This window comes from Pelodiscus sinensis, chromosome 19, assembly GCF_049634645.1.
Source record: "Pelodiscus sinensis isolate JC-2024 chromosome 19, ASM4963464v1, whole genome shotgun sequence".
Taxonomy (NCBI): domain Eukaryota; kingdom Metazoa; phylum Chordata; order Testudines; family Trionychidae; genus Pelodiscus; species Pelodiscus sinensis.
Window position 1 is genome coordinate 25,647,590 of NC_134729.1, and position 13,555 is coordinate 25,661,144.

The following is a 13,555-nucleotide window of genomic DNA, read 5'->3' on the forward strand; positions in this document are numbered from 1 at the left end:
CTTGCTAATGAAGCCCGGGATTTGAATTTCCCGGGCTTCATTAGCATAAGCGGGGAGCCGCCATTTTTAAATCCCCGCTGCTTCGAACCCCGTGTAGCGCGGCTACACGGGGCTCGAACTAGGTAGTTCGGACTAGGGTCCTATTCCGAACTACCGGTACTCCTCGTGAAACGAGGTGTACCGGTAGTTCGGAATAGGCACCCTAGTCCGAACTACCTAGTTCGAGCCCCGTGTAGCCGCGCTACACGGGGTTCGAAGCAGCGGGGATTTAAAAATGGCGGCTCCCCGCTTATGCTAATGAAGCCCGGGAAATTCAAATCCCGGGCTTCATTAGCAAGTGCGGTATGCATACATTACCCTCCTAGTTCGAACTAGGAGGGTAGTGTAGACATACCCTGGGTGTGGGGGTGAGTCTCAGCTGGCTTAGGGGGAGGGGGGGCAGGGTCCTGGCTAGGGTTGCCAGATACTTTCCCAAAAATACTGAACAAATTGGTGGGGAAAAAATTGGTTGAACCAAGAAAAAAAAGGACCAAACGCTCCCCGCCCCCGCCCGACGCAGCAGGGGAAGAACGTCCCGCGCGGCTTCCCTCCGAGAAACCAGAAAATAGCGAACGTTTGACACTTCTGGGGTTTGACTGGCCAGAGGCCGACACCGGACACCTGGCAACCCCGTCCTGGCTCTGGGCGGACCAGTCTGTGCTCCGCCTAATAGCCCTGCTGCCTGCTGCCTGCAGCCAGTCACCAGTTGGGGGAGATCCCTTTGTCGCTCTTTGCAGCCGGCTCTGCACTTGACGCTCTCGGATCCGTTTTGTCTCCTCTGCAGCTTTCGCCACCTCGCTCTTTGCCCTTCGCCCAGCCCATGGGGAATGTGCGGGGCAGCCCTGCCCAGAGCAGACCCCACGAGCTCCCTCTCCCCAGTCTCACCGGCTAGTCCTGCCCCTTGTTTCCTGTCTAACAGCTCTGCCCAGGGCCCCTAGCTCACTTCAGCGCCCGACCGGCCGTTTGGCATCTTCTCACCCTGCTCTGCTGAGAAACCAACTCCCTGCTGCTCCCAGCCTCCTGGTGCCCCCAGTCCCCCAGGCAGCGGGGCTATCCCGGGACACGGTGCTGTCTGGCAAGAGCCACCCCTGCCTCTGACACGTGCCGTGGCAGCGCTGTGCTGGCCTCCCTGTAGCCCCTCGGCGAGGGCTAAGGGGTGTCTGGAAACAGCGCGTTCCTTCGGAGATGCGCACCTGGCGTGCCTCCTTGCCGGCTGGGGCTGTGTCTGCGCCCCCTTGGTCTGCGCTTCCAGAATGACAACGCAGGAGCCTGGGGACCCCACCCCCACAAGGGGAGCAGCTGGCGGTGCAGGGAGCCCAGTTACACTGGTGCTTTTCAGTGCTCCCCGGAGCCAGAGTGGCAGTGCAGGCCTGGCCTCAGGCTGCGTTCTGGTTCAGGGCTCTGTGTGGGGCTAGGGTGAGGAAATCAATTGGGGGGTTAGAGCCCCCCTCGATCTCCCTAAATAGAGCCCTGGTGGCTGCAGCCAGGCCAGGGATCATGGGGCACCAGCCTGCCTGGGGGAAGTGAAAAACAGCCCAGTGTGGTGCACTTAGCGGCCCAGCACGGCCGCCCTAGGCAGATCTTGGGGGTGAGGGCCAGCCATGCCGGGGAACCTCGGGGGTCCCTGCCCCACAGATAACCCCACAAGCAGCCGCTGCCCCGCCAGTGTCCCAGCTGGGCAGCAGGGGGCCACGGTGAGTGACACATGCACCCCCAGTCACTGGGCTCCTTGGGCGGGAGGGTCCCACTCACATGCCCGGGCTCAGTGTGAAAGGCTCCCTGTGAGTAGCACCAGCCCCAGGTCTGTCCAGGTCTGTCCTCAGGCAGCACGGAAGCCCCCCGCCGGGCGAGGCCCAGGGCTGGGTGCTCAGGGCAGGGGCAGGAGGGAGGGGGCAGAAGAGAGGGGGCAGGAGGGAGGGGGCGAGGCCCAGGGCTGGGTGCTCGGGGCAGAAGGGAGGGGGCAGGAGGGAGGGGGCGAGGCCCAGGGCTGGGTGCTCGGGGCAGGAGGGAGGGGGCAGAAAGGAGGGGGCAGGGAGGGGGCAGGAGGGAGGGGGCGAGGCCCAGGGCTGGGTGCTCAGGGCAGGGGCAGGAGGGAGGGGGCAGAAGAGAGGGGGCAGGAGGGAGGGGGCGAGGCCCAGGGCTGGGTGCTCGGGGCAGAAGGGAGGGGGCAGGGAGGGGGCAGGAGGGAGGGGGCGAGGCCCAGGGCTGGGTGCTCGGGGCGAGGCCCAGGGCTGGGTGCTCGGGGCAGGAGGGAGGGGGCAGAAAGGAGGGGGCAGGAGGGAGGGGGCGAGGCCCAGGGCTGGGTGCTCGGGGCAGGAGGGAGGGGGCGAGGCCCAGGGCTGGGTGCTTGGGGCAGAAGGGAGGGGGCAGGGAGGGGGCAGGAGGGAGGGGGCGAGGCCCAGGGCTGGGTGCTCAGGGCAGGAGGGAGGGTGCAGGGAGGGGGCAGGAGGGAGGGGGCGAGGCCCAGGGCTGGGTGCTCGGGGCAGGAGGGAGGGGGCGAGGCCCAGGGCTGGGTGCTCGGGGCAGAAGGGAGGGGACAGGGAGGGGGCAGGAGGGAGGGGGCGAGGCCCAGGGCTGGGTGCTCGGGGCAGAAAGGAGGGGGCAGGAGGGAGGGGGCGAGGCCCAGGGCTGGGTGCTCGGGGCAGGAGGGAGGGGGCGAGGCCCAGGGCTGGGTGCTTGGGGCAGAAGGGAGGGGGCAGGGAGGGGGCAGGAGGGAGGGGGCGAGGCCCAGGGCTGGGTGCTCAGGGCAGGAGGGAGGGTGCAGGGAGGGGGCAGGAGGGAGGGGGCGAGGCCCAGGGCTGGGTGCTTGGGGCAGGAGGGAGGGGGCAGGAGGGAGGGGGCGAGGCCCAGGGCTGGGTGCTCGGGGCAGAAGGGAGGGGACAGGGAGGGGGCAGGAGGGAGGGGGCGAGGCCCAGGGCTGGGTGCTCGGGGCAGAAAGGAGGGGGCAGGAGGGAGGGGGCGAGGCCCAGGGCTGGGTGCTCGGGGCAGGAGGGAGGGGGCGAGGCCCAGGGCTGGGTGCTCGGGGCAGGAGGGAGGGGGCAGGAGGGAGGGGGCAGGGAGGGGGCAGGAGGGAGGGGGCGAGGCCCAGGGCTGGGTGCTCAGGGCAGGAGGGAGGGTGCAGGGAGGGGGCAGGAGGGAGGGGGCGAGGCCCAGGGCTGGGTGCTCGGGGCAGGAGGGAGGGGGCAGGGAGGGGGCAGGAGGGAGGGGGCGAGGCCCAGGGCTGGGTGCTCGGGGCAGAAGGGAGGGGACAGGGAGGGGGCAGGAGGGAGGGGGCGAGGCCCAGGGCTGGGTGCTCGGGGCAGAAAGGAGGGGGCAGGAGGGAGGGGGCGAGGCCCAGGGCTGGGTGCTCGGGGCAGAAGGGAGGGGGCAGGAGGGAGGGGGCGAGGCCCAGGGCTGGGTGCTCGGGGCAGAAGGGAGGGGGCAGGAGGGAGGGGGCGAGGCCCAGGGCTGGGTGCTCAGGGCAGAAGGGAGGGGGCAGGAGGGAGGGGGAGAGGCCCAGGGCTGGGTGCTCGGGGCAGGAGGGAGGGGGCGAGGCCCAGGGCTGGGTGCTCGGGGCAGGAGGGAGGGGGCAGAAAGGAGGGGGCAGGGAGGGGGCAGGAGGGAGGGGGCGAGGCCCAGGGCTGGGTGCTCGGGGCCGGAGGGAGGGGGCAGAAGGGAGGGGGCAGGAGGGAGGGGGCGAGGCCCAGGGCTGGGTGCTCGGGGCAGGAGGGAGGGGGCAGGCCGTGGGGCAAAGGGGCGGCAGCCTCGGGCGTTACCTTCGCACGTGACCCCCTTCATCCTGGCAAAGCCGCGGGGGCAGGCGGGGTCTGCAAGAGAAGACAGGCAGCGTCAGGGGGGGTCTGTGCTCTCGGGGGGGGGGCCCCGGTGTCACGTTGCTGAATTGGAGGGAAGCAGCCAGATCGCTGCTGCACCCCTAGGTGGGGGTGTTGGCCCCAGAAATTGGTGTGGGGGGAGCCATGTGGGGTATTGAATGGAGATTATTGTTTGTTGATCTTATGTACGCTATTTGTGAGTGTATAATGTCTGTGTGTGTAAGTAGGAATCTTTAATCTGTGTGGAAGCTGAATATTTCTGTGAATGTGGTTGAGCATTGCTATGGACAGGCTGAGTAGTGAAGCCCTGTGGAACAATGGCCCTTGATGGCCCAAAGACACACCTAAAGCAGGAGGGCAGAGACCCAAGAGCTGCCAGCAGAGAGAGGCTGAGGACCAGGTGACCTGCTGCATACTAGAAGAGGCCAGGAAGGGTATAAAGAGGCCATGTGGTCGATGCCATTTTGTTCTCAGCTCAGCACTTCATCCCAGAGGCAGCACTGCAGGGATTGAAGAGCCCGGAAGACCTGTGAACCCATCCTGATCGTAGGATGTGCAATAAGAACTTTTAAACCAGCAGCTGCAACATCTCTGCTAGAGCCTGCATCGAGAACTGGGAGATTCGGTGCATGTAACGTACTGTACTTTAATAACCTTACTCTCATGCTTTTCTTTCTTGTAATAATAAACCTTTAGATATAGATTCTAAAGGATTGGCCCAGCGTGATTTGTGGGTAAGGTCCAGAGGGTAAATTGACCAGGGATCTGTGGCTGGTTTCTTGGAACCGGACAGAACTTGTTCGGGGTAGGTGGGATTGGGTGCTAGGACCCCCCACCTGTGTATAGGCCCGGGGCCATCTGGGGCATGGATATTGCTGGGGTGTCGGAGGGGTTTTGCTCGGGAGGCTTCAGGCAGGCAGCTGAAGCGCTCTGTGGGACTGGTTTGTGGCCTGTGTGGAGAGGTCGCCAGTCAGGGGGACTGTAAGGAGCCCCGGATTTGAGCAATTCGCCCTGAGCGGACGCCCTAAGCTGTGCCCAGACACGGCCCGGTCTGTCACAGTGGCGTAGTCGGCAGGATCCACAGATCTTGGTCAATTGAGCTTTGGGATCAGGACCCCACGCTGTCTAAATTTGATTTTTGGTGTTGAGAGTTTGGTTGATTAAAGAGCCGCTGCGATGATCCCGGAACTATATGAGAGTCTGAGCAAAAGTGCTCTGAAGGATTTGTGCTTGGGGAGAGGCATTGCCTTTAGGAAAAGGGCCTCTAAACTAGATCTGGTAGTGCTGTTATTAACCAGAGATGTGGATGAAAAGGAGCAGAAGCAAGCCAAGGAGGCTGCTGAAAGAAGGCGGAAGGCAGATGAAGAAATTGCTAAGAGAAAGCAGGAGATGGATCGGGAACTTGAGATGAGAAAAGCAGAACATGCAGAGAGAATGGCAGAGCATGCAAAGAAGATGGCCCTAGCCAAGGAGGAAAATGCTAGACTTGACCTCCAGCTTAAGAGACTAAAAGAACAAGAGAGACTGTATCCTCCTGAAGGTTCAATGTATAACTCTGTGGGTATGGGGTATGCTTATGATATGGCAGACGTATTTTACCCACCTGATGTGATGACCCAACCCCAAAGCATGTGTGAATGCAAACCTTTTGTGTTACCTGTAGCTAACAGGGAGGTTTGGGAAGGGGGTGCATGTGGGTATGGAAAGTTTCCTGGAGCTGGTCAGACTCCCTGTAACCAAGGGGAAAGTGTCTCTATATGTGAGCCTGTGGGTGAGGGCCCGTCTGATGCCTCAGAGGTGAGGCTGGAATCAGAACCAGGGCAAGAAGAGCCCAGAAATCAGGGAAATGTTTCTCTGGGGCAGCCTGGAGTGGCTGGCCAGAGTGAAGTTTTAGTTGAGGAGCTGGTGGCTGGTGAGGTTTGTGGAATTGAACCTGCACAAGCTGAAAGTGATTTGTGTGAAGAAGCACAGTGTGTGCAAGCTGGCAATTTGGCTGGTGGAAGTAGCAGTGGGGCAGTAAAGGAAGCTGTCTCAGTGGCTAGCTGTATGCCTGAGATTAGCCAGGGGTGTTGGGACAAGGGAGAAGCTGTCTCTGGTTGTCTGGCTGTGTGTGGGGAAGAGTTTCTTCCTGTGTCTGAGGAAGGTGCCCCACAGCCTGTGAAGGCTGAGAGCAGTGTGGTTGTCCCAGAGTTGGGTCTGGATATGGCTAAGGCCCAGGAAGGGGGTGGCCCAAGGTTTGTGTCTGCTGGGGAGAGGGATGAGGTGACTCAGGTAGAGACAGTCAGTGTTTTACCAGAACCCCAGAGACCAGACAGTGGTGACCCTGACATTGTGCCTGATGCTGCTGTGTTGCTGGCAGAGAGGGGAGCTACTCGGTGGGAGCAGGGAGACCCCTTAGCCCGGGCACAAGGAGAGAATGAGGGTGTGTTAACTCTGGTGCCTAATGATGGTGTGGACGTTTGCAGCCATCTAGAGAGCTGCACAGGGAGTGAAGATGCCTCTGACCCTACCTAGTTTGCAGTAACTGAGAGAGGTGACGATGCCTGGCTTGGAGAAGGCATTCAGGAGAAAGCTCTGCCTGTAAACGGCAGCAGCTTCTTGTGTGAGGCACTTGTTTTGGTGCCTGACAGACAGAATTTGTCTGTTAACAGTGACTCCACTGACTTGGGTTTAGGGAAACCCAGGGTGGATGGTGGTGGAGAAGTCTCAGAGGGACTGAGGGTTGTTCCAGATGAGGCAGGAACATCCAGAGAACTGGAGCAGGCTGCTAACCCAGTGACTGTGGGTGACCAGCTTGCTGGGAAGTCAGTGTGTGTGGAACAGGATTGTTCCCAGGTGAATGAGGAGAGTGGGAAGTTAGTGTCTCAGATTCAGGAGAAGGGCTGGGTAGCTAAGTATGCAGAGCAGAACAGCTGTGTGGTCACTCTCCCTAGGATGCAGGAGATGGCAATTAAGCTCCCATCTCTGGACATGGTGGACACTCATACTCAATCAGGGAAGTTGATATCTGGTTCCATGTGGAAACAGAGGTTGGAGGTGGACAGAGGAGAGACTTGGGAGTCTACAGCTCACTGCTGTTACCCCACTGAGTGGGGGAAGCGGGAGAATTCCAGGGCCATTGTGAGCCAGGGAGTCACGCCCAGCCAGCCCATTGTCTTGGTCAGGCCAGAGGTTTCAGGCCTGGAGCCCAGAGGACAAGGGGGAGGGTCAGGACTTGCTTTGACAAAGAAGTTTTGCAGGTTGAACCTGAAGGGAAAAAACTGCAATGGTGTGGGGCCAGAGAAGGGGCATGATGGGGAATGTCAATATACACCTGATATAGGATTGTTTTTGTTACTGATGTTAATTCTTGTAACCAATGTATTATTGTTGCAGAGAATTGTAACGGTATACAGTGTGCATGAGCTTATGAAAATACCATGTAATCTGTCTGGAGATGTACCAAACGACAGACGGTATGTAAGGGGACATTGTGATGTTGCTATTTCGTGGTTAACACTTGTAACTGGTCTTGGAACTTCTTACAGGACAAAAAGGGTTCCAGCCAGAAGGTCCTGTGTAAGAAGGGAAACTGAGGCACGCCACCATTTTGTTGGGGGAGGCCTGTGATGCCCTCAGTGATGTTACTGGCATCACTTCCTGCATCAATTTTGTGTTGGGGGTGTCACGTTGCTGAATTGGAGGGAAGCAGCCAGATCACTGCTGCACCCCTAGGTGGGGGTGTTGGCCCCAGAAATTGGTGTGGGGGGAGCCATGTGGGGTATTGAATGGAGATTATTGTTTGTTGATCTTATGTACGCTATTTGTGAGTGTATAATGTCTATGTGTGTAGGTAGGAATCTGTAATCTGTGTGGAAGCTGAATATTTCTGTGAATATGGTTGAGCATGGCTATGGACAGGCTGAGTAGTGAAGCCCTGTGGAACAATGGCCCTTGATGGCCCAAAGACACACCTAAAGCAGGAGGGCGGAGACCCAAGAGCTGCCAGCAGAGAGAGGCTGAGGACCAGGTGACCTGCTGCATACTAGAAGAGGCCAGGAAGGGTATAAAGAGGCCATGTGGTCGATGCCATTTTGTTCTCAGCTCAGCACTTCATCCCAGAGGCAGCACTGCAGGGACTGAAGAGCCCGGAAGACCTGTGAACCCATCCTGATCGTAGGATGTGCAATAAGAACTTTTAAACCAGCAGCTGCAACATCTCTGCTAGAGCCTGCATCGAGAACTGGGAGATTCGGTGCATGTAACGTACTGTACTTTAATAACCTTACTCTCATGCTTTTCTTTCTTGTAATAATAAACCTTTAGATATAGATTCTAAAGGATTGGCCCAGCGTGATTTGTGGGTAAGGTCCAGAGGGTAAATTGACCAGGGATCTGTGGCTGGTTTCTTGGAACCGGACAGAACTTGTTCGGGGTAGGTGGGATTGGGTGCTAGGACCCCCCACCTGTGTATAGGCCCGGGGCCATCTGGGGCACGGATATTGCTGGGGCGTCGGAGGGGTTTTGCTTGGGAGGCTTCAGGCAGGCAGCTGAAGCGCTCTGTGAGACTGGTTTGTGGCCTGTGTGGAGAGGTCGCCAGTCAGGGGGACTGTAAGGAGCCCCGGATTTGAGCAATTCGCCCTGAGCGGACGCCCTAAGCTGTGCCCAGACACGGCCCGGTCTGTCACACCCGGAGCCCGGCTTACCGATCTCGCAGCGCTCGCAGGGGCTGCCCCAGGCTGCCCCCAGGGTCGCGCAGCACTCCGACTTGAGCGTGGCCCCGTTGATGTTCACCTCGCAGCGCCCCTCCTGGATGTTGAGCCAGCACGTCCCCTTCATGCTGTCTGCGGGGCAAAGGCAAAGGCCGTGAGGCGCCGGCGGGGGAAAGGCGCCGGGAAGGGAGCTGGGCTCTGCGCCCCCATCCTGGCCTGGGTGCTGGGCTCCCTCAGCCCCTGTGCGCTCGTCGCTGGCCATGCCCCTGCCCCGCCTGCGCCCACGGAGCCAGCCCTGCACTGGCCCACGGCAGCCTGGTCCCAGGGAGGCGCAGGCTGCCCCACACAGCCCCTGGCGCCTCTGCCTGCACCGGGCGGTGGCTGGGACCTTTGCTGGCTCCTAGGATGCTCCTGGGCCTTCCCGCCTGCCCAGAAAAGCCCCAGGCGCTGGAACCGACGGGCCGGTCGAGGGCAGGGCCCCAGACTGCCCCGTGCCAGGCTCTGCTGCAGGCGGACACTAAGCAGGATGCTGGTATCCCCCCACACACGGCATGCCGGCTCCAGAAGCCCCCTTACCATCCTCCCAGCGTGTCGGCTCCTGGAGCCCCCTTAGCACCCCCCACGCCCCACGCGCCCCCTCCAGGAGCCCCCTTAGCACCCCCCACGCCCCACGCGCCCCCTCCAGGAGCCCCCTTAGCACCCCCCACGCCCCACGCGCCGCCTCCAGGAGCCCCCTTAGCACCCCCCACGCGCCCCCTCCAGGAGCCCCCTTAGCACCCCCCACGCCCCACGCGCCGCCTCCAGGAGCCCCCTTAGCACCCCCCACGCCCCACGCGCCGCCTCCAGGAGCCCCCTTAGCACCCCCCCACGCCCCACGCGCCGCCTCCAGGAGCCCCCTTAGCACCCCCCACGCCCCACGCGCCGCCTCCAGGAGCCCCCTTAGCACCCCCCCACGCCCCACGCGCCGCCTCCAGGAGCCCCCTTAGCACCCCCCACGCCCCACGCGCCCCCTCCAGGAGCCCCCTTAGCACCCCCCCATGTCCCACGCGCCCCCTCCAGGAGCCCCCTTAGCACCCCCCACGCCCCACGCGCCCCCTCCAGGAGCCCCCTTAGCACCCCCCACGCCCCACGCGCCCCCTCCAGGAGCCCCCTTAGCGCCCCACGCGCCCCCTCCAGGAGCCCCCTTAGCACCCCCCACGCCCCACGCGCCCCCTCCAGGAGCCCCCTTAGCACCCCCCACACCCCACGCGCCGGCTCCTGGAGCCCCCTTAGCACCCCCCACGCCCCGGCTCCAGGAGCCCCCTTAGCACCCCCCACGCCCCGGCTCCAGGAGCCCCCTTAGCACCCCCCACGCCCCACGCGCCCCCTCCAGGAGCCCCCTTAGCACCCCCCCCACGCCCCACGCGCCCCCTCCAGGAGCCCCCTTAGCACCCCCCACGCCCCACGCGCCCCCTCCAGGAGCCCCCTTAGCACCCCCCCCACGCCCCACGCGCCCCCTCCAGGAGCCCCCTTAGCACGCCCCACGCCCCACGCGCCGGCTCCAGGAGCCCCCTTAGCACCCCCCACGCCCCACGCGCCCCCTCCAGGAGCCCCCTTAGCACCCCCCCACGCCCCACGCGCCGCCTCCAGGAGCCCCCTTAGCACCCCCCACGCCCCACGCGCCCCCTCCAGGAGCCCCCTTAGCACCCCCCACGCCCCACGCGCCGGCTCCAGGAGCCCCCTTAGCACCCCCCATGCCCCACGCGCCCCCTCCAGGAACCCCCTTAGCACCCCCCACGCCCCACGCGCCCCCTCCAGGAGCCCCCTTAGCACCCCCCACGCCCCACGCGCCGGCTCCTGGAGCCCCCTTAGCACCCCCCCACGCCCCACGCGCCCCCTCCAGGAGCCCCCTTAGTACCCCCCCACGCCCCACGCGCCCCCTCCAGGAGCCCCCTTAGTACCCCCCCACGCGCCGGCTCCAGGAGTCCCCTTAGCACCCCCCACGCCCCACGCGCCGGCTCCAGGAGTCCCCTTAGCACCCCCCACGCCCCACGCGCCGGCTCCAGGAGCCCCCTTAGCACCCCCCACGCCCCACGCGCCGGCTCCAGGAGTCCCCTTAGCACCCCCCACGCCCCACGCGCCCCCCTCCAGGAGTCCCCTTAGCACCCCCCACGCCCCACGCGCCGGCTCCAGGAGTCCCCTTAGCACCCCCCACGCCCCACGCGCCGGCTCCAGGAGTCCCCTTAGCACCCCCCACGCCCCACGCGCCGGCTCCAGGAGCCCCCTTAGCACCCCCCACGCCCCACGCGCCGGCTCCAGGAGTCCCCTTAGCACCCCCCACGCCCTACGCGCCGGCTCCAGGAGCCCCCTTAGCACCCCCCAAACCCCACGCGCCGGCTCCAGGAGTCCCCTTAGCACCCCCCCAAGCCCCACGCGCCGGCTTCAGCAGCCCCCTTAGCATCCCCCACGCGTTGGCTCCTGGAGCCCCCTTAGTATCCCCCACGCCCCATGCGCCGCCTCCAGGAGCCCCCTTACCCACGCAGATGGTGCCGCTGGGGTCCAGTTTGCTGCCCGGGGAGCACTCGCAGGCGAAGGACCCGGCGTTGTTCCTGCAGACCCCGTTCACGCAGGGGTTGGAGGTGCACTCGTTGATGTCTGAGCCAGGGGAGCGAGCATTACCGGAGCAGCAGAACCAGCACCCCCGGGCTCAGAGCAGCCCCGCCTGGCTGCCAGCCCTGCCAGGCCCTCCGGGAACAAGGGGCTGGTGCTCGGGAAGGGCGGAGGAGGGCCGGGATTGCCAAGAGGCCTTGGCTAAGTGCCCCGGAGGGTGGAAGCCAGGTGGAGAGCAGGGCCCGGGGGGCAGTGACTAGCCCATGAGCCGGGGGCCCGGCCTGTCTGCTGGGCTCCGTGTTGTTAGGGACGGACTGGGAAGGGGCTGAGCAGGGGCAGCATGGCTGAGAGGACCGTGAGGGGCGACAGGCCTGGCCAGAACAGGCAGCCGATGGCAGAGGGACCCGGCTCAGGCTGGGCCGCCCACACGCCTCCTGGTCGGGCAAAGCACAAGGGGCCCCACCCGCCACCCCGCCCAGCCCTGGGCTGCTCCATGGTGCTTGTGGAGGCTCCCCGGGGCGTGAGGAGCCCGGCGGGGGGGGGTCGTTACCTTCGCAGGTGTCCGTCTCCGTGCGGAAGACGAAGCCCTTGGGGCAGGTGCAGGTGTAGCTGCCGGGCGTGTTGCGGCACAGCCCGTTGTCACACAGCAGGCGGTTGACGGCGCACTCGTCCACGTCTGTGGGAAGAGACGGGCAGGGCTAGGCCACCCCCCCCCCGGCCAGCAGGGCCTGGCACCCTGAGGGCACCCGAGGGAGCCCGGGGTGCCGCCTGAGAGGGGACGGGGAAAGCGACCCGCAGCGGGCGGGAAAGCTGCAAGGCTGCAGTCGGCGATTCCCCCACCCAGGTAACCAGAGAGCCCCTGGCTGGGTGCCGAGTGTGCAGCCTCCCTGCCTGAGAGTTCTGCCTGGCTCCCCCAGCCCCTGGCGCCTGCACGGGCCACACGCCCGGCTCTCAGCAGAGCCTGGCCCGCAGCGCGGCTCCCGGAGATGGTTCCCAGCGTGGCTCTTGGCCACGGCAGCCAGTGCGGCTCCCTCCCGCGGCTCCACGCGGCTCCCAGCCCTGGCTCCCAGCGTGGCCCAGCCCCGGCGCGGCTCCACGCGGCTCCCGGCCCTGGACCTGGCTCCCAGCGTGGCCCAGCCCAGATGCGGCTCCCTCCCGCGGCTCCACGCGGCTCCCAGCCCTGGCCCTGGCTCCCAGCGTGGCCCAGCCCCGATGCGGCTCCCTCCCGCGGCTCCATGCGGCTCCCGGCCCTGGCTCCCAGCGTGGCCCAGCCCCGGTGCGGCTCCCTCCCGCGGCTCCACATGTCTCCCGGCCCTGGCTCCCAGCGTGGCCCAGCCCTGGTGCGGCTCCCTCCCGCGGCTCCACGCGGCTCCCAGCCCTGGCTCCCAGCGTGGCCCAGCCCTGGTGCGGCTCCCTCCCGCGGCTCCACGCGGCTCCCGGCCCTGGCTCCCAGCGTGGCCCAGCCCCGATGCGGCTCCCTCCCGCGGCTCCATGCGGCTCCCGGCCCTGGCTCCCAGCGTGGCCCAGCCCCGATGCGGCTCCCTCCCGCGGCTCCACGCGGCTCCTGGCCCTGGCTCCCAGCGTGGCCCAGCCCCGGTGCGGCTCCCTCCCGCGGCTCCACATGTCTCCCGGCCCTGGCTCCCAGCGTGGCCCAGCCCTGGTGCGGCTCCCTCCCGCGGCTCCACATGTCTCCCGGCCCTGGCTCCCAGCGTGGCCCAGCCCCGGTGCGGCTCCCTCCTGCGGCTCTACATGTCTCCCGGCCCTGGCTCCCAGCGTGGCCCAGCCCCGGTGCGGCTCCCTCCCGCGGCTCCACATGTCTCCCGGCCCTGGCTCCCAGCGTGGCCCAGCCCCGGTGCGGCTCCCTCCCGCGGCTCTACATGTCTCCCGGCCCTGGCTCCCAGTGTGGTCCAGCCCTGGCACGGCTCCCTCCCGCGGCTCCCGGCCCTGGCTCCCAGCGTGGCCCAGCCCCGGTGCGGCTCCCGGCCCTGGCTCCCAGTGTGGCCCAGCCCCGGTGCGGCTCCCTCCCGCGGCTCCATGCGGCTCCCGGCCCTGGCTCCCAGCGTGGCCCAGCCCCGGTGCGGCTCCCTCCCGCGGCTCCTGGCCCTGGCTCCCAGCGTGGCCCAGCCCCGGTGCGGCTCCCTCCCGCGGCTCTACATGTCTCCCGGCCCTGGCTCCCAGTGTGGCCCAGCCCCGGTGCGGCTCCCTCCTGCGGCTCCCGGCCCTGGCTCCCAGCGTGGCCCAGCCCCGGTGCGGCTCCCTCCCGCGGCTCCACATGGCTCCCGGCCCTAGCTCCCAGTGTGGCCCAGCCCTGGCACGGCTCCCTCCCGCGGCTCCCGGCCCTGGCTCCCAGCGTGGCCCAGCCCCGGTGCGGCTCCCGGCCCTGGCTCCCAGCGTGGCCCAGCCCTGGTGCGGCTCCCTCCTGCG

General features: G+C 65.7%; 1 protein-coding gene across 1 annotated transcript in view; it reads right to left on the reverse strand.

Annotated features, from left to right (window-relative positions):
- FBN3 (fibrillin 3) overlaps positions 1 to 13,555 on the reverse strand; it is a 169,618-nt gene that overhangs the window by 60,801 nt on the left and 95,262 nt on the right. The window contains exons 19-22 of the mRNA XM_075903143.1: positions 11,682 to 11,807; positions 11,057 to 11,176; positions 8,537 to 8,674; positions 3,795 to 3,845 (exon numbers count right to left, since the gene is read on the reverse strand). Coding sequence (XP_075759258.1) covers positions 3,795 to 3,845; positions 8,537 to 8,674; positions 11,057 to 11,176; positions 11,682 to 11,807 — 435 coding nt within the window. The remainder of the gene's footprint in view (positions 1 to 3,794; positions 3,846 to 8,536; positions 8,675 to 11,056; positions 11,177 to 11,681; positions 11,808 to 13,555) is intronic.